Here is a 22,382-nt window from a genome sequence, read left to right as displayed (position 1 = left end):
GATCACGAATCAATCAACAACACCACAAATAAAGGATTCTCCAGCCTGTGACAGTGTGCTAAGGTATGTTCAGTTAGACACGTACACATAATCAATACGATCAGTAACAATGCAATACTATCACATATTAAAAAAAATGTTTTACTCACATAAGTGTGTTGCACCATTCCTGTCGGATCCAATATAGAAGGCACAGCATTGTTTTAATCTCAATATGTCTGCAAATCCAGTCTCGACCTGTATCTTGTTTACAAACAATTCTGCGGTGAAATGAAGCGAACAAACGCGCAATGTTTCTGCATTCTATGACGTTAACGGTCGACATATTCTGAGATTGAGCGTTTTCTGGGCCTGGTGTCAATAAAAGCTTTTCTTTGACTAACAAGGAAGTTTTCAGCTCCGAAACTTACAGGATATTCTTATATCACAACAAACTTTTATTGATCAAAGGCTCAAGGGAAAGTTGATTTCTCAATTCATCACCCCTTCAAGTTTATAAACGCAGCTAAATTGGGCTTGCATGCCTGTACCTGAAGCTGAATGTCTTTTCCCATCTAACGTGTCAGTCATGGTCCCACATCTGCTAAAAACCCTCTTGCTCTGCCTGCTACAGTAGCCACCCCCAAAACTCTTGCTATAGGTTGTGCTGGAAAGAGATAGACAGAATGGACTGCTCTCAATGTTTTGACGGTGCCTGGGAGGCTCAGTGTTTACACTTTTGAGGGAGATAAACCCATTAATGGCATACTAATAGTAGTCAATAAACAATATACTTGGTTAAGGGAATGTCATTTAACATAAAACTATGTTAAATAGTATACCTTTGATTTTGCAGCCTGATCTGAGCATTTAACTAAAATCTAAAGTACAAATGGCAAATAAAACTTTGAATTGAATTGAATTGAATTGAAACATTATTCTATTTTTGGAATGACAGCTTTTATCCGGAATATACGGCACTTGTTCAAGCATGTGGATCTGGGTAACAGTGACCCTGATACAAAAGCTCTGGTTAGTGCATTGGTCAACCTCATTGAAGACCCTGACCAGGAAGTCCGCATAATGTTCGGTCACAACATTAAGAATCTTCTGGAGTTTTGGAGTGGAAATGGCTTCCTGAAGGAGGTACAGATTTTAAAATTCAAATTACTGTATATTATCATGCTGTAACATTATCGCCATGTTAATGTCATTCATTAAGTCATTTAGCAGAGGTTTTTATCCAAAGCGACTAATGGATGGATTATGACTTTTGTGTCCAGCTTCTTGTGTCCAGGCTAAAAGAAGCTTATACAAATGCAAAGACCTCCAGAAACAATGAGCTCAAAAACACACTCATATTAACCACTGGAGAAATTGGGAGGTAGTGCAAAATGCTTCTTTTTTGTGCCACTTTTAGTATTGATTCTTCCAGCTGTTAAAAGTGTGCAAAACATGTTTCAATAATTCTTTTCATGCATATGGTGCTTCTCAGAGCTGCTGAAGGGAACCTGGTATCTTTTGCTCTGCTTCGCCTTCTGCACTGCCTGCTGTCCAAATCCAATCCTGTGTCGGTTGCAGCTTACACAGAGATCCAGGCTTTGGCTACCTGTAGAGACCTCAAACTGCAGTCCTTCTTCAACCAGTACAGGAACCCAATTTGCCAGGTCAGCATTTTATATAGTGTCAACGTGAGCACCGTCATATGCTGTTTATTACAAAGATTAAAAATTGTTCTAAATGGAGAACAGTGTTTGTTTTGGTTCAAACAGCCATGTAATATGTTTATGAATATGTTATATTCTTTTCTTTTATTGCAGTTCTTGGTGGAGTCTTTACACTCACGACATGTGACAGCTCTGCGCTGCACACCAGATCAGAGCAGCGAGGCTCTGCAGGAGGAGGCAGCCCATCAGAGAGAGCTGGCATTGGACATCCTGTCCCACGTGGCACATGTCTTTGATTTCCCTGACCTTAATCGTTTCCTCAATGTAAGTTTAACATCTCAATACCAGATTTGGCAAGATCAGCCTCTGATGTAACAGAACAGCCTTAAATTTGGGGAAATATAGTACAGCATAAAGGTTGGGACTGGGAAAACTTTTTGAAACCAACAAAAGCTAAATTAAGAGCAACGATGGTTTGCTTTGAACACTGCTGATTTCACTGAAGAAATGAGCTTACTCTCTCTTTGTTCACAGCGGACACTACAGGTGCTTCTTCCCTTTTTGGCAGCCAAGGCCAGTCCTACTGCTTCTGCTCTGATCCGCACAATTGCCAAGCAGCTGAATGTCAACCGCAGGGAAATGCTCATCAATAACTTCAAATACATATTCTCCCATCTTGTGTGTTCCTGTACCAAGGAGGAGCTGGAGAGAGCCTTCCACTACCTTAAGGTGTGATTTTCAGATTATGAAATCAGGAAATAAGCCGTTTGAAGGAAAATACTATTAGAAAGAGGAATGGTGTATATTTTATTAAAATTTCTGTATTGTACCTCTGATTTATTTATTTAAAGGAACTGTATGTAGGATTGTGGCCAAAACTGGTACTGCAATCACTTTCAAATTACTGTAGAGCGGTGTATCCCCTCTCTCCCTCCCCCCTGACTTGAGGTTGCCAGATAGGCTGCAGCAGAGCCGTTGAAAATTATTATATGGCTATAATATAATTATTATATTATATTTTTATATGGCTCTGGGCTGCAGGATCCAGCAGGTAGGCTGCTGCAAGGAGCTTCCAATGGCAAGTGACGAGTCCTACACAGCAAGTTTTTTTTTTCTTCTGTTAATTATGTTTATGCTTCATGAGAGATGTTTTGTGAAGTAATTATGTATCGCAAAAATGGGCGATTAGCCAAATATAATCGTAAATATGAACGCTTGTATGTGACAGTACATTGTTAGAACAGTAAGTTAGCTGTTAGTCTAACTTGTAACGGTAGGTATCTGTCATTAACGTAAGTAAGTTACAAGCACAAGCCTAAGTCACTATGTGTCATACAGGTCAACTTGCAGCATGTATTGTCCACTATATATGCGAAGAACGAATAAGGAATCATTTTTACCGAGGTAACGTTATTGCCATAGCGTTAATGGGCGTTGTTTTCCTCAGCGTCTCAGCATAATGACAATTCAATGACCCACCTCCTCCATATGCGCTAACCTAACGTTACTTTGCACGAACATGCATAACTTTGTTCGACTGTCATGAATATTTGAAATGTCCATTTCAAAAACATAGTTAGCCAGATGAACCTTACCTGTCCAGGAGGAAATTAGCAACGTTGGCGTCTGTCTTCAAATACTTCTCCGTTTTCAGCCGTCTCCATCTTTCAAAGGCATCTCTTATACAAATCCTTGTTTTATTTCGGACATTGTCACAACGTTTTTCTGATTCATAACGAGATCTTTTAGGTTTCGTAAAGTTAGACATTTTTTATCCAAAAAGTTTGTAGCTGCAGCTGTGGTAATTAGAGCTGGCAACCCCGATGCCGAAACACTACTGACTTCGTGATTTGTGGATAGGTGGAGGGTGGCGCTTCAGGCCAAAACACAACATATCAACATCAGTTGAGAGCTGCAACTTCACTTTTAAAATGACAATATCCTGGCTGGACTACTGTTGTCAGTGATATATGTATTTGAAATTAACAGGATTTCTTAATGTCTAGTGACATATCAGGGCCATTTTATGATTAATTGAGATACATTTTTTACATACAGTTCCTTTAAAATATATATATATATATATATATATATATATATATATATATATATATATATATATATATATATATATATATATATATATATATATATATATATATATATATATATAAAAAATATATATATATATATATATATATATATATATATATATATATATATATATATATATATATATATATATATATATATAAAAAATATATATATATATATATATATATATATATATATATATATATATATATATATATATATATATATATATATATATATATATATATATATATATATATATATATATATATATATATATAATATATATATATATATTCAATTATTTCTTTCTTTTTTTTGCACAGAATGAGACCGAAATTGAATTGGGCAGTCTACTGAGACAGGATTTCCAGGGTCTTCATAATGAGCTGCTCCTGCGTCTAGGAGAACACTACCAGCAGGTCTTTAATGGACTTGCTATTTTAGCTTCTTTCGCCTCCGGTGACGACCCATACCAGGGCCCAAAAGAAATCACCACCCCAGGACGCATGGTACAGCTGCTCTAATAATAATATTCATTTGTCTAAGGCCCACGGTTGTCTAGCTCGTCTTTCATAAACTGATTCATGTGCCTTTGTTTAACAGAAATGGATGCATTGGAGTTTGTTGTCAGCTTTCTATCATAGTCATTGTTCTGTAAATAATGCTATCTGTCACTGTATGTCTGTGTAGGCCGATTATCTGCAGCCCAAGCTCCTGGGAATCCTGGCTTTCTTCAACATGCAGCTGCTGAGCTCTAGCGCTGGAGAGAAGGAGAAAAAGAAAATGGTAGGTGTTCGATATGTTTTGACAAACTTTAAGGTTGTTTTGTCTGGTTTTAATGCTAAATGCGGACTTTTGGTGGCGAAATGATGCAGTAACAAAAACGTGACACATCAACCTATCAGAATATAATTAAAGGGATAATGAATTGAGAAATCAAATTTGACTTGGTCTTTTGACATATATGAGGTTATTTGACTATAAAAAATATCCTGCAAGTTTCAGAACTCAAACCTTCCTTGTTAGTCCAAAAACAGCTTTTATTTAAAACGAAGCTCCCAAAATGCTCGGATTTTGTCTGGATGAGACCATAGTGTGCCAAAAGACGGCCTCTGCAGAAGAAGATCAACGCCTACTTCTACATCCTTGCCTCTTTAGCCCTGCCCACCAATTCATGTAATAGTGTCATGTAGTAGTAAATACGAAAGAGACTCAGACACAGGATTACTCAAGAAACAAAAACGTTGGCTCTGAGGATTGCAAGACGTTTTGCAGTGCCAAGTTGTGGATAATCCCAGTCTTTGCATTGACGTCCTTGTGATCCTAACATTAAGAAAGCATGGATGAACACGGCGGATTTGTTTAAAAAAAAAAGTTCGACACAGGCTTTTCAAGACTGAAAATAAGAGATGATGCAGTGCCGACTATATTGGATCCCACAGTAATGTTGTAACACTCAAGTGTGAGTAACAATGTGTCACTTTTGCTTCGTCTGTTACAGATCGTTTGATATGTACACACTTTACTTTCACTTAACTGAAATTTAGAACCGACATCAGTACAGCAAACTATGGTACATTCATAATTCATTTACACAAAATGCTGTGTGTTATCCTGTCAAATATAACTGTGGTAACTCCAAGTACTTAAACTTTATTTGCCACAACCAAGACTTATAAAGTATATGTAATACGCAACTCATAAATGTTTCACAGTTGGCAAATGTTTCAACTCTGTAACAAGATAAACACCTTTCTGTAGCGAAAAGGTTTCCTTTCACCTTTCTTTGTTTCAATACAATACAATACTACAATACTACTAAAATACTACAAATACATAAGGAATGAATATAATTAAAGATAATTAATTAGCAAGCTGTCACAGACTGGAGTATCCTTGGTATTTGAGATGTAGGTTTGTCTTCTATTTCGGGATCAGACTGGCTCAAACATGTATGACGATTATCGGAAGTTCAAAATAATTCCACATGTCTAGCAGGGACGTTGACACTATTTTAATATGCAAAATGGTTACCCAATCATAGTAGTGGCCGTTTACTTCCAAAAGAAAGGTTCAAAAAACAGGACAGAAAATAGCCTATTACTTCTAAATTTGTTTTTTTTTTTTAATACTTGCTAACATTATAAGTGGACCACACAAATCATTATACATCTAAAGAAAATTCAATTATTGTGCCCTTTAATATTTAATATACTGTTATGTATGATTTTGGGCCAATGAGATTTAATTGTTGAAGGAATAACATGTTTTGTTCCTCGTTGCTTATTATGGCTGGTTAGGACAAAAAGGATTGTTCAACCAAAAATGAAAATTATTTTATTATTACCTTGATGCTGTTCCAAAACCATTTGAATTATTTTTTTCTGTGAAAAAAATGAAAATTGAATAGATAGAAAGATTAAAGCAAATAATACATTATTTCGGTCACTACAGAGGCTTCTATTGTGCAAGTTGTAAGTACTATTTTGTTTTTCATTAGACATCATTTCTAGGAACTGCCATGTGAAAGGATTCTTTAAAAATTCTCATTTTATGTTCTCTGAGAAAAATGTGAATTTCTTTATGCCACAACATTGAAGAAATGGCTTTTATTACTTGAATCACTGAAGTGAAGACTACCAGAAACTTAGGATTTTAAGTACAAGATCTTTATGTATGTTGCAGGAGCTATTGGGAAAACAAGAGATGGCAAGATAGTACTATCCCCATTATTTCAGTATATGTATGACCTTTTTTCCTCTCAGGCTCTGAACAGTTTAATGGCCCTGACGAAGCTGATGGGTCCAAAGCACATCAGCTCAGTCCGAGTGAAGATGATGACCACACTCCGAACTGGCCTGAGGTACAAGGACGACTTCCCAGAGCTCTGCTGCAGGTGTGTTTCTCATTTGGATAGGTCTGAGTGAGTGCATTGAAGAGGGTGTGTAAATAGATTCTGAAGAGCATCAGAAGTTCCATCTGTGTGAGAGCGCTGATGATATGAATCAGATGTTCTTTAATTAGTGTGCAGTGAGGTCAGCAGGACACCTGGTTTGCATTTTTATTTTAACGTTTAAGCTCAACAGGAACCATCTGTATCTATTATGCAATCATTTCAGAGGATGAAATCGTAATTGCACTTTGCTGACAAAATAACAAGGAATATGGGCTTTATTGTTATCTTGCTGGTTTACAGGACGTGGGATTGTTTCGTACGCTGTCTTGACCCATCTTATCTGGGTCCGCTTCTGAGTCACGTAATCGTCGCTCTATTACCTCTCATCTCCATCCAGCCTAAAGAAACAGCGGTGATCATGCACTACCTCATAGTGGAGAACAGGTGTGTGTTGTTCCTGCTTTCTCTTGTTTTGTCTTAGGCTAGATTTGGTTTTATTTCTCTAAATGTTTTTGATGATTTATTTATAAATTAACATGCATATTAAAGGTAAAGTCCTTATTTTTTGCACCACTAGCATCACCAAATGGAATTGCAAAAATGATTTTCAATCGGGTTTCCTGAACATACTGTAAAACCTAACAAATATCCCAGCTAATGCTTTTTTAGTTGACTTTACTTAATTCACAAATAGTACAGATTACAACATTTTTACAATTAAGTTCTACAAATTGTTCTAAATTATGTCTTTGTTACTCAGAAAAGTTAATAAAGTGGCAAATAAGCAATTGTATAAATAATGCTGCAATGCACTATGGGAGGCAGCATAGTACTTGAGGGCTCAGATTAGTGAAGAACACAGTTTTTTGGTAACTGAGTCTTCTTTTTAACTTGTTTCATTTAGTGAAACGTACATAAACGGGTATATAAAAATTCTGTCATCTTCTACTCACCCTGAAGTTGTTCCAAACCTGTGTAAATGTCTTTGTTCTGCTGTAGACTAAAGGAAGATATTTGGAAGAATGCTTGTAACCAAGCAGATATCACCCCCATTGTATTTTCAGTCAATGGGGGTCGAAATCTGCTTGGTTACAACAAGCAGTCTTCCAAATATCTTCCTTTGTGTACAGCTGAACAAAGACATTTATACAGGTTTGGAACAACTTGAGGGTGACTAAATGATGACAGAATTTTCATTTTTGGGTGCACTGTTCCTTTACATCTCTAAGATGGCTGAACTAATTTCAACTTTTCGAGTTAATTTACTCACTTTTTCTGGAAACACAAAACTAGTTATCTATACAAAGTTTTATTAAGCTTTATCAACTCAAAAATGTTGAAGTATTTTACTTGCAATTTTTAAGGCAATCCGTTTCCTCAGGTTTTCTAAGTAAATTCAACTTACAATTTACAAATCTCTCCTCCTCCTTCATTGGTCGGACATACAGATAGTCCCACCCCAAACTCACGCTATTGGCCAATTTTGTTTCCTTGTTAAAGTTTTCTCTGCTTACATTGCATAACATTGAAAAATAACACTTAACCACTTAAACATAATTTTTTATGTATTTGTATTTAGCTTTTTTTTTGTTGATAAAATCCTTTATTCATGATCTTTTCATCTCAGGGAGGAAGTACAAGACTTTCTTCATGAAATCTACTTCCTTCCTGACCATCCAGAGCTGAAAAACATTCACAAGGTCCTTCAAGATTACCGTAAGGTACAACCTAAACAAACCAATAACATCAAAGTATAAATAACAGTGTAAAAGTTTAAAATTGTGATTTCAATAAAATGAAATTATTTCAGTAATGATGCACTATGTTTTAACAACAGCAAACCTCAAAGAGCACCGACATGCAGACAGCACTGCAGCTCTCCATGCGAGCGATCCAGCATGAGAATGTGGATGTACGCATCCATGCGCTCACCAGCCTGAAGGAGATGCTATACAAGAACCAGGTCAGACTCACTCTCAGTAAATTAGAGAGCATTGCCAGCTTGGATGCAAAGATATCCAAATGACATACATCTTATTACCTGTAAACCATGTCAGCATAGTAACAAGCTCATCTAAATGTTATGTGTGAGTATACGAGTCTGTACATCAATGATTATTAACTATATTCATTATTATACAAATGCAGCAAAGTATGTAAATACAATATGGGATTGGAAGCATATTATTACAGGTCAGGCTTCATTTGCAATATGTGACAGGGGCCTGAAAGGTTGAAGACCCCTGATCTACGTATATTTTTGTTATACAGGATGCTCTCTTAAAACATGTCTTGGACAGTGAGATGGTAGAGCCGGTGATCTCACAGTTAGTGACAGTGTTGCTCCGGGGCTGCCAGGACGTCAACCCTGAAGTCAGGCTTTTGTGTGGGGAATGCCTGGGGGAGTTAGGAGCCATTGATCCTGGTCGCCTTGACTTTTCACCTGCTGACACTCAGGGAACAGGCTCAACATTTGTGGTAAGGCACTCCTCTGAATGTATCAAGCAGAATCTTGAAGATCCTGTTTTAAAGGGTTAGTTAGCCCAAAAAAGAAAATTCTGTCATTATTTACTCACCCTCTTGTCGTTCCAAACAAATGAACATAAATAATGAAATCTGAGAGATTTCTGTCCCTCCATTGACAGTCCACGCAACTACCAATTTGACATTTCAAAAAGTTCATTAAGAGATTTTGAAACTGCAGAGATCTGCTCTTTTGCAGAGACACGATCACTTTATATGATGAACAGATTGAATTTAGGCTTTTATTCACATATAAACATATATTCATGGACACACACCTCAGCTGTGGTAAACGGATACTCAATCATGTTCACTTGACGTGTGAGAACCATTGAGGTTCATTCTCGTGTATTATGCAGCACGTTTGAGCTTCCGCAAGAACCAATGAGGTTTGTCCTTGCACGTCAAGCAAGTACGGTTGAGCTTCTGTTTATGTTCGCTGATCAATTTTTGTGTGAACTAACCCTTTAAGTGTGTAGCTTTTACATTTGATGTATTTCAAGTGTTATACACATAAAGAAAAATAAAGAAAGTGTCTTTATGCTTTTAGAGTGGGATCGATGATCCAAATTTTGCCTATGAACTACTGACAGAGCTGACCAGAGCCTTTCTGGCCTATGCAGATGATGTGAGAGCTCAAGATGCTGCGGCGTATGGCATGCAGGTATGCGCTGGGTCAAAGATATTGTCCCTTATAACTTATAACATTAATATGCCTTTGTATGGCGTTATATACAAAACCTTATGGTGATAATCACAGCACCAAATACATAAGAAATACTTAATACTTTAAGACTATATATTTTTAAACATTTTTTTACACTTAAACATTTTAATATTTGAATCCAGACTAAAACATGCTCTAGATATTGATTGAAAATGATTTGATTCTTTATTATTGTTCTTTGTAGTTCTTTTGCACTTGAATATGTTTGAAACATTAGTTTACTTCATACATTTTTTTGTTTGTATTTCTTTTTTGCAATTAAATGTTCAGAGTTGTTTTTTTTTCATAAGACAAAAGGAGATAAACCTGTTAGGAGGACAACACTTAAGTTTTGTACCTTAATTCAATACTGTGATAATACTTACGCAAGGAGATTTTTGGTCAGGTTTTGCATATTAGCTTAAAATAGGTCAAAAGAAACTAAGGTTGAAACGATAATTATTTTTGTCATTGATGATAACCTATTAAACTTCTATACTATTTTATCTAAATAAATACAAATTCAAACATTAAACTTAAAACTTAAAATGAAATCAGGCACCAGAACATTAAAATGTTTTGAAAATGATACTCATTTTTAGTACAACATTCAAGCTGATATTACATTTTTTATCTTTATATTAAGTGAGCGTTAGATGACGACAGAGGTAATCTAAATGTAAAAATAGGTGAAGGAAGCTTGCATAATTACATTTACAGATATCGACTGATATTTCAAAAATCTCAAATATTGGCCGATAACCATTATAGTACTGATATGTTGCATATCCCTAGTAGAAACATTCAAGTTTTAGGATAGTTGAACTCTGTACACTTCTGTTTCAGGAGCTGCTATCATTATTTGAATGTCGGGAGGGCAGGACTGATTCACCAGGTCGCCGTCTATGGAGAAGATTCCCAGAGCATGTTCAGGAAATCCTGGAGCCACATCTCAATACTAGGTTGGACATGATCTTTTTGCAAGACTTGTTGCCAGCAGCTTTTATAGCCTGTATTCAGTGTGCATAAAACTGACTTGTTTTAATCATCTGAAGGTATAAGAGCTCTCAGAAGTTGGTGAACTGGTCGAAGTTGAAAAAGCCAATATATCTCAGCAGCCGTGGAACCAAATTCTCTGACTGGTCTGCAACCTGGGCAGGATATCTTATCAGTAAAGTAAGTTTACACCTAATTGTATTCCTGCGCTATCAAACCTCAAAAGTCTAATTCTGCCTTATCCTTTCACGTGTTTCAGGTTAGGCATGAGCTTGCTGGCAAAGTGTTCAACTGCTGTAGTTTCATCATAAAGCATGATTACAAAGTGACCATCTACCTGCTGCCCCATATCTTGGTCTATGTGCTGATTGGATGCACTCAGGAGGAGCAGCGAGAGGTACAAATTCAAGCTCTGTAGAATAGGACATGCTATTGATTTTTGATAGGAAACTGTCTGTGTAGTTTTTCTTTGTAAGGTTTAGTAAAAAAAACTAAAACGATAATGTTACAAATGAAAAGGCTGTAAATAGTGCTTCTGTTTGTGTCCTGTAGGTGAATGAAGAGATCATGGCAGTCCTGAAGGAGGGTGACCCGCGGTTATTGCGACTGCAGGAGAACGCCTCCAGTCTGAGTCAGCTCAGCACACAAACGGTCTTCTCCATGCTGGACCATCTCACTCAGTGGTCCCGCCACAAACTACAGAGCCTGTGTACCAACAAGAGGCCAGGAAAACATGCCAGAGAGCAGCCGCAGACACCGGCAACAGGTGACTTACAAAGTTCTGTATTCAGTTCATAAAAGCTGATGGTAATTTATTATTAATATCTTAACATTATTAGGGATGATAATAGGCCTTTTGTCTTTTTGGTCTTTTTTTATTTTAATTTATAAATTCTCATCAAACAGGAATTTTTAAGACTGCATCAAGCATCTCAAAAATACACACCACTAATATGACTAAAATCTTATGACTAAAAGTTACATATTTCAAGGTTTGGGGTCGGTAAGATTTTTAATGTTTTTGAAAGAAGTGTCCTATGCTCACATAGGCTAAATTTGTTAGATAAAAAATGCAGTAAAACAGCATGTTTTTGAAATATTATTACAATTTGTATTTTAATATATTTTAAAATGTAATTAATCCCTGTGATGGCAAATAGGAATTTTCAGCATCATTACTCCAGTCTTTAGTGTCACATGATCCTTCAGAAATCATTCTAATATGCTTATTTGCTGCTCAAGAAACATTTCTTATCATTATCAATGTTGAAAACCGTGCTGCTCAGTATTTTTTGTTGAAACTGTGATGTATTCTATGTAGGATTCTTTGATGAATAGAATGTTTAAAATAACTGAATTTTTGAAATGGGAATTTTTTTTGTTAAATTATAAATGTCTCAATTGCCAGTTCGGATCAATTGAATGCGTCCTTGCTGAATAAAAGTATTAATTAAAACAAATTAAACTTATGAAACCGTATAAAAAGCAGTTCCTTGAATATTTTACATGTTTTTCATAACTGAAAAGTCAAGAGACATATAGCCAATAACCCAGGTGAATTCTGTAGATCTGAATTGTATAAAACAGTTTAAAAATGATTTCATCCTGTACAATCCTCTGCCGTAATGTAAGTAATGAAAGTATTTCTGACTCTTTCTTTATCCTCTTAGGCCCAGAGAGCAGTGAGTATCAAAGCGTAGTAGCCTTCCTCAACAGCATTCCTCAGGACGTGCTGGCCAAGGCTTCCTTCCGCTCCAGAGCCTACACACGGGCTGTCATGCACTTTGAGTGCTTCATCCGTGAGAAGAAGCAGAACATTCAGGACCATCTTTCATTCTTACAGGTCTTACCAGTCTACAGGGTTTTTTTTTATGGTTGCTGGTTATGGCTACTTGCTAAATACATAAATATCCATTAAATAGTGATATTGAGTCAAAATGACTTTATCACGTAAGAAGTAAATTGACTATTGGGGTGATGTGGAGACATGAAGCTAGCACAGCTACACTAATGTTCAAAAGTTTGAGGCCAGTCAGATTTTTTCAAATGTTCTGAACAGTCTAATGCTGACCAAGGCTGCATTTATTTGATCAAAACAGTAAAAACAGTTATATTGTGAAATATTATTACAATTTAAAATAACTTTTTTCGGCTTTAATATATTTTACAATTAACTTTTTTCCTGTGATGGCAAAGATGAATTTTCAGCATCATTACCCCAGTCTTCAGTGTCCTTCAGAAATCATTCTAATATGATGATTTGCTACTCATGAAACATTTCTTATTTTTATCAATAATAAAAATAGTTGTGCTGCTTAATATTTTTGTGGAAACTTTTTTTTTTTAGGATTCATTGATGAATAGAAAGTTCAAAAGACCAGCTTTTATTTGAAATATAACTCTTTATTAATATCATATATTTTAAAATCATTTTAATGCATCTTTGCTAAATAAAATGTATTACATTTTTTAAAAATCTTACTGACTCAACTTTTAAACTTTATTTACAGTATGAAAACCAGTTGCTTCAGAAAACTGCTATTATACACTTCATTCATTGTTAATTTTACAAAAAATATTTCATCTCAATTTGACAAATATTTGACAACAATCAAATAATCATGTATTCCAGAGAGGCATGTAATGAAATGAAATACAGTTCTTTAAAACTAAATTACAATAGCACCATTAGCATGCACACTACGCTCAGCCCAATAATGACTTATATCTGTTGGGTTTAGAAAATATTTAGAGAGTTGAAGAGTTTCATAATCTTATAATAACTTGTCTATAAATCAGATCAGCTCTCAAGCTCTGTTATAACCTGTCTTCTAGACTATGTATGCAGCCATGCACGAGCCAGATGGTGTGAGGGGTGTTAATGATCTGAGGAAAGAGGAGCCGTCATTGAGAGAGCAGATCCTGGAGCACGAAAGCATTGGACTTCTGCGTGAATCCACTGCTTGCTACGACAGAGCCATCCAACTCGAGCCAGACCAGGTCAGTGTGCTTTGGCAGGGCTAGATTATTATTATTATTTTTTAAATTTAGTAGCACATTTACAAATGTTGAGGGTTTAATTAAACTATTTAATTACGTAGGTATTTATATGCATACTTTAAACCCTGTGTATATATATACATTATATTGCCAAACGTTTTGGAGGGGGCCCACCCTTTGTAACTATAACAGCTTTCACTCTTCTGGGAAGGCTTTCTACAAGGTTTAAGTGTGTTTATGGGAATTTTTGTGCATTTGTGAGGTCAGGCACTGATGTTGAACGGCCTGACTTGCAGTTAGTTTGACACAGCAGTCATTTATCCCAAAGGTGTTCTATCAGGTTGAGGTCAGGACTCTGTGCAGGCCAGTCAAGTTCTTCCACATCAAACTCGCTCATCCATGTCTTTATGGACCTTGCTTTGTGCACTGGTGCCCAGTCATGTTAGAACAGGTAGGGGCCATCCCCAAACTGTTCCCACAAATTTGGGAGCATGAAATTGTCCAAAATGTCTTGGCATGCTGAAGCATTAAGAGTTCCTTTCACTGGAACTCCAACCCCTGAAAAACAACCCCCACACCATAATCCCCCCTCCACCAAACTTTACACTTGGCACAGTGCAGTGCACAATGCAACTACCATTCTCCTGGCAACCGCCAAACCCAGACTTGTCTATCGGATTACTAGTCAGAGAAGCGTGATTCGTCACTCCAGAGAACACGTCTCCACTGCTCTAGAGTCCAGTGGCAGTGTGCTTTACACCACTGCATCCGGCGCTTTGCATTGTACTTGGTGATGTAAGGCTTGGATGCAGTTGCTCAGCCATGGAAACCCATTCCATGAAGCTTTCTATGCACTGTTCTTGAACTAATCTGAAGGCCACACGAAGTTTGGAGGTCTGTAGCGATTGTCTCTGCAGAAAGTTGGCGACTTCTGCACACTAATTACCCCCCCTCATGCGCTGACCCCGCTCTTGGATTTTGCATGGCATACCACTTCGTGGCTGAGTTGCTGTTGTTCCCAATTGCTTCTACTTTGTTATAATACCACTAACAGTTGACCGTGGAATATTTAGTAGTGAGGAAATTACGTAATAATACGTATTGCACAGGTGGCAACCTATCACGGTACAACGCTTGAATTAACTGAGCTCCTGAGAGTGACACATTCTTTCAAAAAAAATTGTAGAAGCAGTCTGCATGCCTAGATGCTTGATTTTATACACCTGTGCTGTGGCCATGGAAGTGATTGGAACACCGGAATTCAATGATTTGGAGGGCTGTCCCAATACTTTTGCCAATATAGTGTGTATATATACACACAAACAAATGATTGTGCCAGAACTAGTAAAAACTATATATTGAATAATATGTGTATTAAATAATGTCCTTAGTTTTTACTTTCTTATTTTTAGTATTTTGGTAACTGATATTTTTCCCTCCTACATTCTTACCTTTGCATGCAGCTCGTCCATTATCATGGGGTAATGAACTCTATGTTGGGCCTTGGTCAACTCTCCACGGTAATAACCCAGGTCAATGGAGTTCTAGCTAGCAGGTAGGCGTACTGATGTAAACTCACTCCTCTGGGTGATTCAGTGACACTGTGGTTCACTCAACCCCAGGTTTCGTGTTATTAAACAAATGTTATTTCCTTTACAAAGGCCACGATGGAAGTCCGATCTGAATGCTTACCGGGTCGAAGCAGCATGGAAACTGTCAAAGTGGGACTTAGTTGAAGACTATCTTGCATCTGGTAAAGGATTTTGCTGTTTCTAGAGACATAGAAAGGTTTGTCAGATTGAAGAAGCATTACTTTTTGTAATTTCTGTTTTATAGATTGTAAGTCCAGCACATGGGGTGTCAGACTTGGCCAAATGTTGCTGGCTGCCAAGAAGCAAGATTCAGAGGCATTGTATGAAAAGCTTAAAATATCCAGGAAAGAGCAGGTTGTCCCTTTATCAGCTGCCAGTTTTGAGTGCGGCACCTATCAGAGAGGATATGAGTACATAGTCAGGTAATTCAATGGTTGACCCTTTCAGGAAAATAAAAACGGTTACATTTACAATACAAATGCAATGTGTTCAAATGCATTTTTAACTAGGCTGTTGTGTCTTAGGCTGCACATGTTGTGTGAGTTGGAACATGCCTTCAGTGAACTGCAGAAAGAAAGCAAAGAAGCTAGAGGATCCAAGAAGCCTGAGCCCAAACTCAACTGGGACGCCCGCCTACTCATGACCCAAAACTCATTCAGAGCCAAGGAACCCATCCTGGCTCTGCGGAGAGCTCTTCTCAATCTCAGCAAGGGGTACGAGCACATATTACTTTTGTTCAGTAGACAATTTCAGTGCAAAATGTTTCACTTATTTTTTTGTTATTATTTTTCTGAATATGCATTCAAAGATGCTTGCCAGTGTTTATCTTTTCTGTTTCAGGCAAAGGGAAAATTCACCCAACAATAAAAATAATCATTTACTCAATCTCATGTTGTTTCAAACCTGAATTACATTCTTTCTTCAATTAAAAGTTTTAATTGAAACGTTGAAAAGCTGACAAGTTTAGCGGAATGTCTGAGCTGCTCTTCAATACAATGAAAGTAAATGGGGACCAAGTCTAAAAACTATTCGAAAAAGGGCATCAGTGTAGTCCATTCATATGCATCACTTCAAGTTTTCTGAAGTTGTACAACCGCTTTAAGTTGGTATTCAATGAAACCTTTGCTCGATAGCCGTGGTCACCATTCACTTTCATTTTATGGCAAAGAGCATCTCAGACATTCTGCAAAACTTGTCAGCTTTTCAACTTTACAATTAAAACTTTTCATTGAAGAAAGAACATTATTCAGGTTTGAAACAACATGAGGTTGAGTAAATGAGCACAAATTTGTACATTTATTCACAATAAATAACTTTTTGTGTTCATTGAGGAAAAGTAAGTCCTATACGCTACTGGTCAAAAGTCTTTAAAATAACTTATATTAATATTAATATATTTTTAAACCAATAATAGCTGATCATAACTGATCAACAGATCAGCATATTAGAATGATTTCTGAAGGATCATGTGCCACTGAAGACTGGAGTATTGGGTTCTGAAAATTCAGCTTTGCCATTACAGGAATAAATCAAATTTTAAAATAAATGCATTCTCATGGCCCGGGTATATTTTTTTACGCTTTCCGCTTCATCTCGCACACAGTTGAGTATACAAGCCTTTCAAAGTATACTATTTTGACTGTGAGTGCAGAAAGACGCATCTGGCACGTGTTTACTGTCTAGTGGACTTGTTTTACTGTTATACGGGCACCGTCCGCGGACCCTCATGACGTCGAAAATTACATCACGCGAGCAGTGTGCAGACAGTCACGGAATGCGGATGGCCGACGTATACTTTTGGCTTTAGTGAGCATAAGAGACAAAAAATACTTAATTATTCCAAGCTTTTGACCGGTAATGTATGTTTCAAAAGACATGACTGTGAGTAAATGATGACAGAAACGTCATTTTCGGGTGAACGGTTTTGTTTGAGTGGTAATATATTAGATACGAGAGTAATGATGACGACTTCTTTGCAGGTCTTCATGTGAGGAGCAGGTTGGCGAGTGCTGGCTGCAGAGCGCTCGTGTAGCCAGAAGAGCTGGCCATCACCAGACAGCCTTCAACGCCCTGCTCAATGCTGAGAATTCCCACCTCTCTGAACTCTTCATCGAGAAAGCCAAATGGCTCTGGTCTAAGGTTTAGTAGTTCAGCTATATGTTGTTTATGCCAATGCAGATGTGCTGTTTGATAGGGGTTTTACTCCACCATTGAAATTGTAGTTGAAATAAGGAAATATGTTTTTGTTACAGGGTGATGTGCATCAGGCTCTGATAGTCCTGCAGAAAGGTGTGCAGCAGTGTTTTCCTGATGACCAGCCACTCACAGACCCCAAGAGAATCCAGATAAAAGGGAATGCCATGCTCCTGGTGGGCAGATACATGGAGGAGACGGCCAACTTTGAGAGCAATGCTATTATGAAAACCTATAAGGTATTTAAGTCAATCAAGTCCATGTCCATGTTGTCACGAACAAATGCAACAGAAATCAGATTGATCAGTCAATGTTTCTCTTCCATGCAGGATGTCACCTGTCTGTTACCAGAATGGGAGGATGGTAACTTCTACCTTGCCAAATACTACGACAAAGTTATGCCTATGGTCACTGACAACAAACTGGAAAGACAGGGCAACCTCATTCGTTACATTGTCACTTATTTTGGAAAGTAAGTTGTTTTCTATTGGTAATCCTCCTATCGGGTTTTCATTTTGCAGTTCTGAATGAAATGTTGCAATGTGTGAAAGTCAGATACTGTAATGCTTTGCTCTCTTCATAGAGCCCTGCAGTTTGGCAATCAGTACATCTATCAAGCCATGCCCAGAATGCTAACCTTATGGCTGGACTTCGGAGCCAAAGTTTATGAGTTTGAAAAAGGTAAGGCACAAAAATGCCTGAGATGATTCACAAATCTGATCTTGAAATATTTTAAATAATTTGTGTTGGCCAGTAATTGATTTAAAATAAATTATGGATAATCACATGTCATTTACCCTAAACCAAACCCTCATCCTAACCCTGTTGTAAGTATGTAGTTAATTATTATTGCTCAGTATTTAAATGTGTAATTACACTGTAGTCAGGTTTTTTCATGTAAAAAGGTGAGGTGCTTCAAAATGTTAACCGATATAGCGGATTGAAATGACATTTAATCGATAAAATTTGTTAAAATGGTCTTTTTCCATTTAACTTTAGCGCATAAATTCTATAGCGATACTTCAAATGTTGCAAAAATGGTTTTGTAAACACGTTTTGTCGAAACAAATGGCTTTAACGCAAATACGTGGTGTCACATTTGTGGTGACAGTCCGCGTTTGTGGTGTTGCTCCATTTATGAAGCACCATTAATCTCATACTCATACTCTAACCATAAGTCTCATATTATTATTGTATATAAAACTATTTTATTACTATTGATATATGGTAAGAATAAGACACGTTACATCTCAAACATCATTCATCTTATAGCCTATGTATTTTTTTATATATTAAACATTATCCATATAAAACCATCATTTACAGACAAAGCATTGTGAAATAATTTACTTATGAAGCACCATAAACCATAAATTTACTTATGAAGCACCATAAATCTCATGCTCTTACTCTTACCATAAGTCTCATATTATTATTGTGTATAAAACTATTTTATTACTATTGATATATGGTAAGAATAAGACACGTTACCTCTCAAACATCATTCATCTTATAGCCTATATATTTTTTAATATTAAACATTATCCATATAAAACCGTCATTTACTGACAAAGCATTATGAAATAATTTGTAATGCAGCTGCAAACTTTCAACTTAAGTTTCTTTGCAAACTCTCCATTACACCTCGTTTGCAGAACAAAATGCTCTGAACAAACATATCTGATCCAGGACGGCATTAAAATAAACCAGCCACTTGTTTGCAAATGAGCTGTTAAAACTGGACGCGTCAACGCGAACGTTCTTTCACTCTTCTATTTGTCCTGTCCACAGACTCAAGTGCGAGGAGAATGTCAGAAACTGAACGTGCATCTGTATATTGTATCCAGTGTAGTGAGTGTATTCAGCATCAGTGATTATAATGGGTTCTATTTGCTTTTGATGCAACGCAAAGCTCACATACAGTGCAGGCAAATGTCAGCCGTTAAGCGACTAAATGCCAGTAGGCGGGAACTATGGTCAGAAGATGCATGCTATTCTTCGATGTCTTACTCTTGAGGCAGTCATATGCAAACGTATTTGCCCATGTGACGTCACAGAACCTGCAATATTTAAATGAGTTGTTTTTGGAGCTTGATTAAATAAATACTTGGTTTATAACGAGGAGGACATTTTAGATATGAAACTTGCAAGATGTTTTCATGGTACAAAGACATCATATGTCAAAAACAAGACAAATTTGATTCTCATGTCATGACCCCTTTAATGCATTTTTAATGAATTGGGTCGTTGTGAATTTGCTGTCCAGTTCAAAATGCTTTTTAATCGAAATCGATTCACTTTCAAACCAAATATTCACTGCTTTAAAACAATCCTGCTTACCAGCTTCCTCTATCTTTTTCAGCTGGCCGCTCTGACCGAGTCCAGATGCGTGGTGAGCTTACTAAAATCAATTCCGTCATCAGCGAACACACTAGCAACCTCTCGCCCTACCAGTTCCTCACAGCCTTTTCACAGCTCATCTCCCGAATCTGCCACTCCAACAACGAGGTCTTCGCTGTGCTGATGGAGATTGTTGCCAAAGTCTTCTTAGCTTACCCACAACAAGCTATGTGGATGATGACTGCTGTGTCAAAGGTCAGACGACACCTAACTATATAGCTATATAACTATAGATGTCTTTTCACAGGTATGAACTGTGTAAGACCGCATGAATTCGCTCCAAGGATCGGTAGCGAACCGCGGTGAAGGCCGCACGCGTTCAGTGTTTCCGCTGGAAGAATGGATTTGATTATAATATTCTTTATCTGACTCCATTTCATTTAGTTGTCGCATTTAGAAGAGAATCCCAACCGATTGTTTGGTCATCTATATTTGGTAGTTAATCATACATTTGATCGTTCCGTTTTAACCCTTTGTTACAATTATAACGTTCCACATTGGAGATAGTTAATAATTACAGATTAATTCAGAAAGGATCAAAATGTAACAATTTATTAACAATCAAGTAAATGTAAAATGTCAATTACATCATAGACCAAGACTCTTCTAAAAGGAAACACAAATTCTGGTTATGGTTACACTTAAAATCGTTTCAAATAAATGTAAAACATAAACCCTTAATTATGCTCTGTAGGCCTCTGCCTAGAATGTTACCTGTGAGAGAGAGAGATAGAAAGAGAGAAAGAGAGAGAGAGAGAGAGAGAGAGAGAGAGAGAGCTAAAGAATAGCTCTCTCCAGAGAAAGCCAGAGAAACCAAAGAGAGCGAGCTACAGATGAAATCCTCTTTTATACTCTTCCCTGATGTCACCAAATTCAAATCTGACTCTTGTAAAACTGACCAATCAGACCAACCCGTGAGACATTTGAAAATAACCAATCAGACAAAACTTCCCCCATTGTATCAAAGGTGCGAAAACCTGTTGGCCAGCCGGCCAATCATTCTTTTGTCTTTCTAATTCAACCTGGCCCTTCTGATGGCGTTAAGGGGGAAGGGGTTGAGTCAATTTCAATATCTTGATCACGACGATGGCAGTTAACAGCAAAGCAGAGGATTTTGTTCCATTTCAAATATCTTTGATTATTTTCCACCTTACAACTGTTTGCTTTCTTTTTATTTTTTAGTCCTCCTATCCGACTCGAATGAACAGATGCAAGGAGATCCTAAAGAAGGCCATCAGTCTGAACGACTCGTTTGGGAAATTTATCGGAGATGCCAACAGACTGACTGACAAGCTAGTGGAGCTCGGCAATAAACCAGTAGGACAAGACTGTACCACTAGCGAGAAAATAATATTTTGATTTCCAAGAAAACAGCTTTTATGCATTTATTAATCTTAAAAATATATTTTATAATCAATTGGTTCTTAAATTAGTCTTGCATATGCAGTTATGAACTGTGTTTTTGTTTTATTGTGTAGGTGGATGGGAACAGCAGCACCCTCAGCATGAGTGTACACTTCAAAATGCTGAAGAAACTGGTGGAAGAGCCCACCTTCAGTCAGATCCTCATCCCCCTGCAATCTGTCCTTATACCCACCCTGCCCTCCACTGGAGGAGCCAACCCCAAACACGATGCTTTTCCAGGACACTGGGTCTACCTCGCCGGCTTCGATGACACCGTCAGTCCCACCTGTTTCATCATACCCCATCACATTCACTCTTGTTTTAAAAGGTTAATTGTTCATGATATCATTATACGTTTCATTTAAAAAAGGTGGAGATCTTGGCATCCTTGCAGAAGCCGAAAAAGATCTCGCTCAAAGGCTCGGATGGAAAGTTCTACACCATGATGTGCAAACCCAAAGATGACCTTAGGAAAGACTGCAGGCTGATGGAGTTCAACTGTCTCATTAATAAGGTAGTAGCGCTGTGCTGTTCACTAAATATCGCAATGACGAATTGCATTTTCCGGAGAGCTTGCATAATAAAAATGTGCCGTTGTTTGTTAGTCTTTGCGGAAAGATGCAGAGTCTAGACGGAGGGATCTGCGCATTCGAACATATGCCGTCATCCCTCTGAATGAAGAGTGCGGCATAATAGAGTGGGTCAACAACACGGCGGGTTTACGCCACATCCTCACAAAGCTGTATAAAGAGAAAGGTGTGCTGATTTCATAGCCTCTAGTTCTCTGCTTGGTGATGTACAGTGCATGTCATAATGGATATGTTGCATAATATAACCTGACATAGTGATTTAACACTAATCCATAACTGATTGTATATTTGTTACATGGCTTTTTAAACATTTTGTATTTAATATTTAATTACAACTTC

General features: G+C 37.2%; 1 protein-coding gene across 1 annotated transcript in view; it reads left to right on the top strand.

Annotated features, from left to right (window-relative positions):
• atr (ATR checkpoint kinase) overlaps positions 1–22,382 on the top strand; it is a 32,852-nt gene that overhangs the window by 7,958 nt on the left and 2,512 nt on the right. The window contains exons 11-42 of the mRNA XM_079818486.1: positions 938–1,125; positions 1,263–1,363; positions 1,475–1,646; positions 1,800–1,970; positions 2,181–2,375; positions 4,067–4,252; positions 4,434–4,529; positions 6,509–6,639; positions 6,940–7,083; positions 8,267–8,360; positions 8,477–8,602; positions 8,911–9,117; positions 9,713–9,826; positions 10,715–10,830; positions 10,924–11,044; positions 11,124–11,261; positions 11,417–11,630; positions 12,535–12,707; positions 13,700–13,864; positions 15,328–15,419; positions 15,526–15,617; positions 15,701–15,878; positions 15,981–16,169; positions 17,436–17,595; positions 17,709–17,888; positions 17,979–18,121; positions 18,233–18,330; positions 20,012–20,244; positions 21,232–21,366; positions 21,528–21,728; positions 21,824–21,967; positions 22,059–22,209. Coding sequence (XP_079674612.1) covers positions 938–1,125; positions 1,263–1,363; positions 1,475–1,646; positions 1,800–1,970; positions 2,181–2,375; positions 4,067–4,252; positions 4,434–4,529; positions 6,509–6,639; positions 6,940–7,083; positions 8,267–8,360; positions 8,477–8,602; positions 8,911–9,117; positions 9,713–9,826; positions 10,715–10,830; positions 10,924–11,044; positions 11,124–11,261; positions 11,417–11,630; positions 12,535–12,707; positions 13,700–13,864; positions 15,328–15,419; positions 15,526–15,617; positions 15,701–15,878; positions 15,981–16,169; positions 17,436–17,595; positions 17,709–17,888; positions 17,979–18,121; positions 18,233–18,330; positions 20,012–20,244; positions 21,232–21,366; positions 21,528–21,728; positions 21,824–21,967; positions 22,059–22,209 — 4,848 coding nt within the window. The remainder of the gene's footprint in view (positions 1–937; positions 1,126–1,262; positions 1,364–1,474; positions 1,647–1,799; positions 1,971–2,180; positions 2,376–4,066; positions 4,253–4,433; positions 4,530–6,508; positions 6,640–6,939; positions 7,084–8,266; positions 8,361–8,476; positions 8,603–8,910; positions 9,118–9,712; positions 9,827–10,714; positions 10,831–10,923; positions 11,045–11,123; positions 11,262–11,416; positions 11,631–12,534; positions 12,708–13,699; positions 13,865–15,327; positions 15,420–15,525; positions 15,618–15,700; positions 15,879–15,980; positions 16,170–17,435; positions 17,596–17,708; positions 17,889–17,978; positions 18,122–18,232; positions 18,331–20,011; positions 20,245–21,231; positions 21,367–21,527; positions 21,729–21,823; positions 21,968–22,058; positions 22,210–22,382) is intronic.

This window comes from Gobio gobio (assembly GCF_949357685.1).
Source record: "Gobio gobio genome assembly, chromosome: 6".
Lineage (NCBI taxonomy): Eukaryota > Metazoa > Chordata > Actinopteri > Cypriniformes > Gobionidae > Gobio > Gobio gobio.
This window is presented reverse-complemented; position numbering and strand designations above follow the sequence as displayed.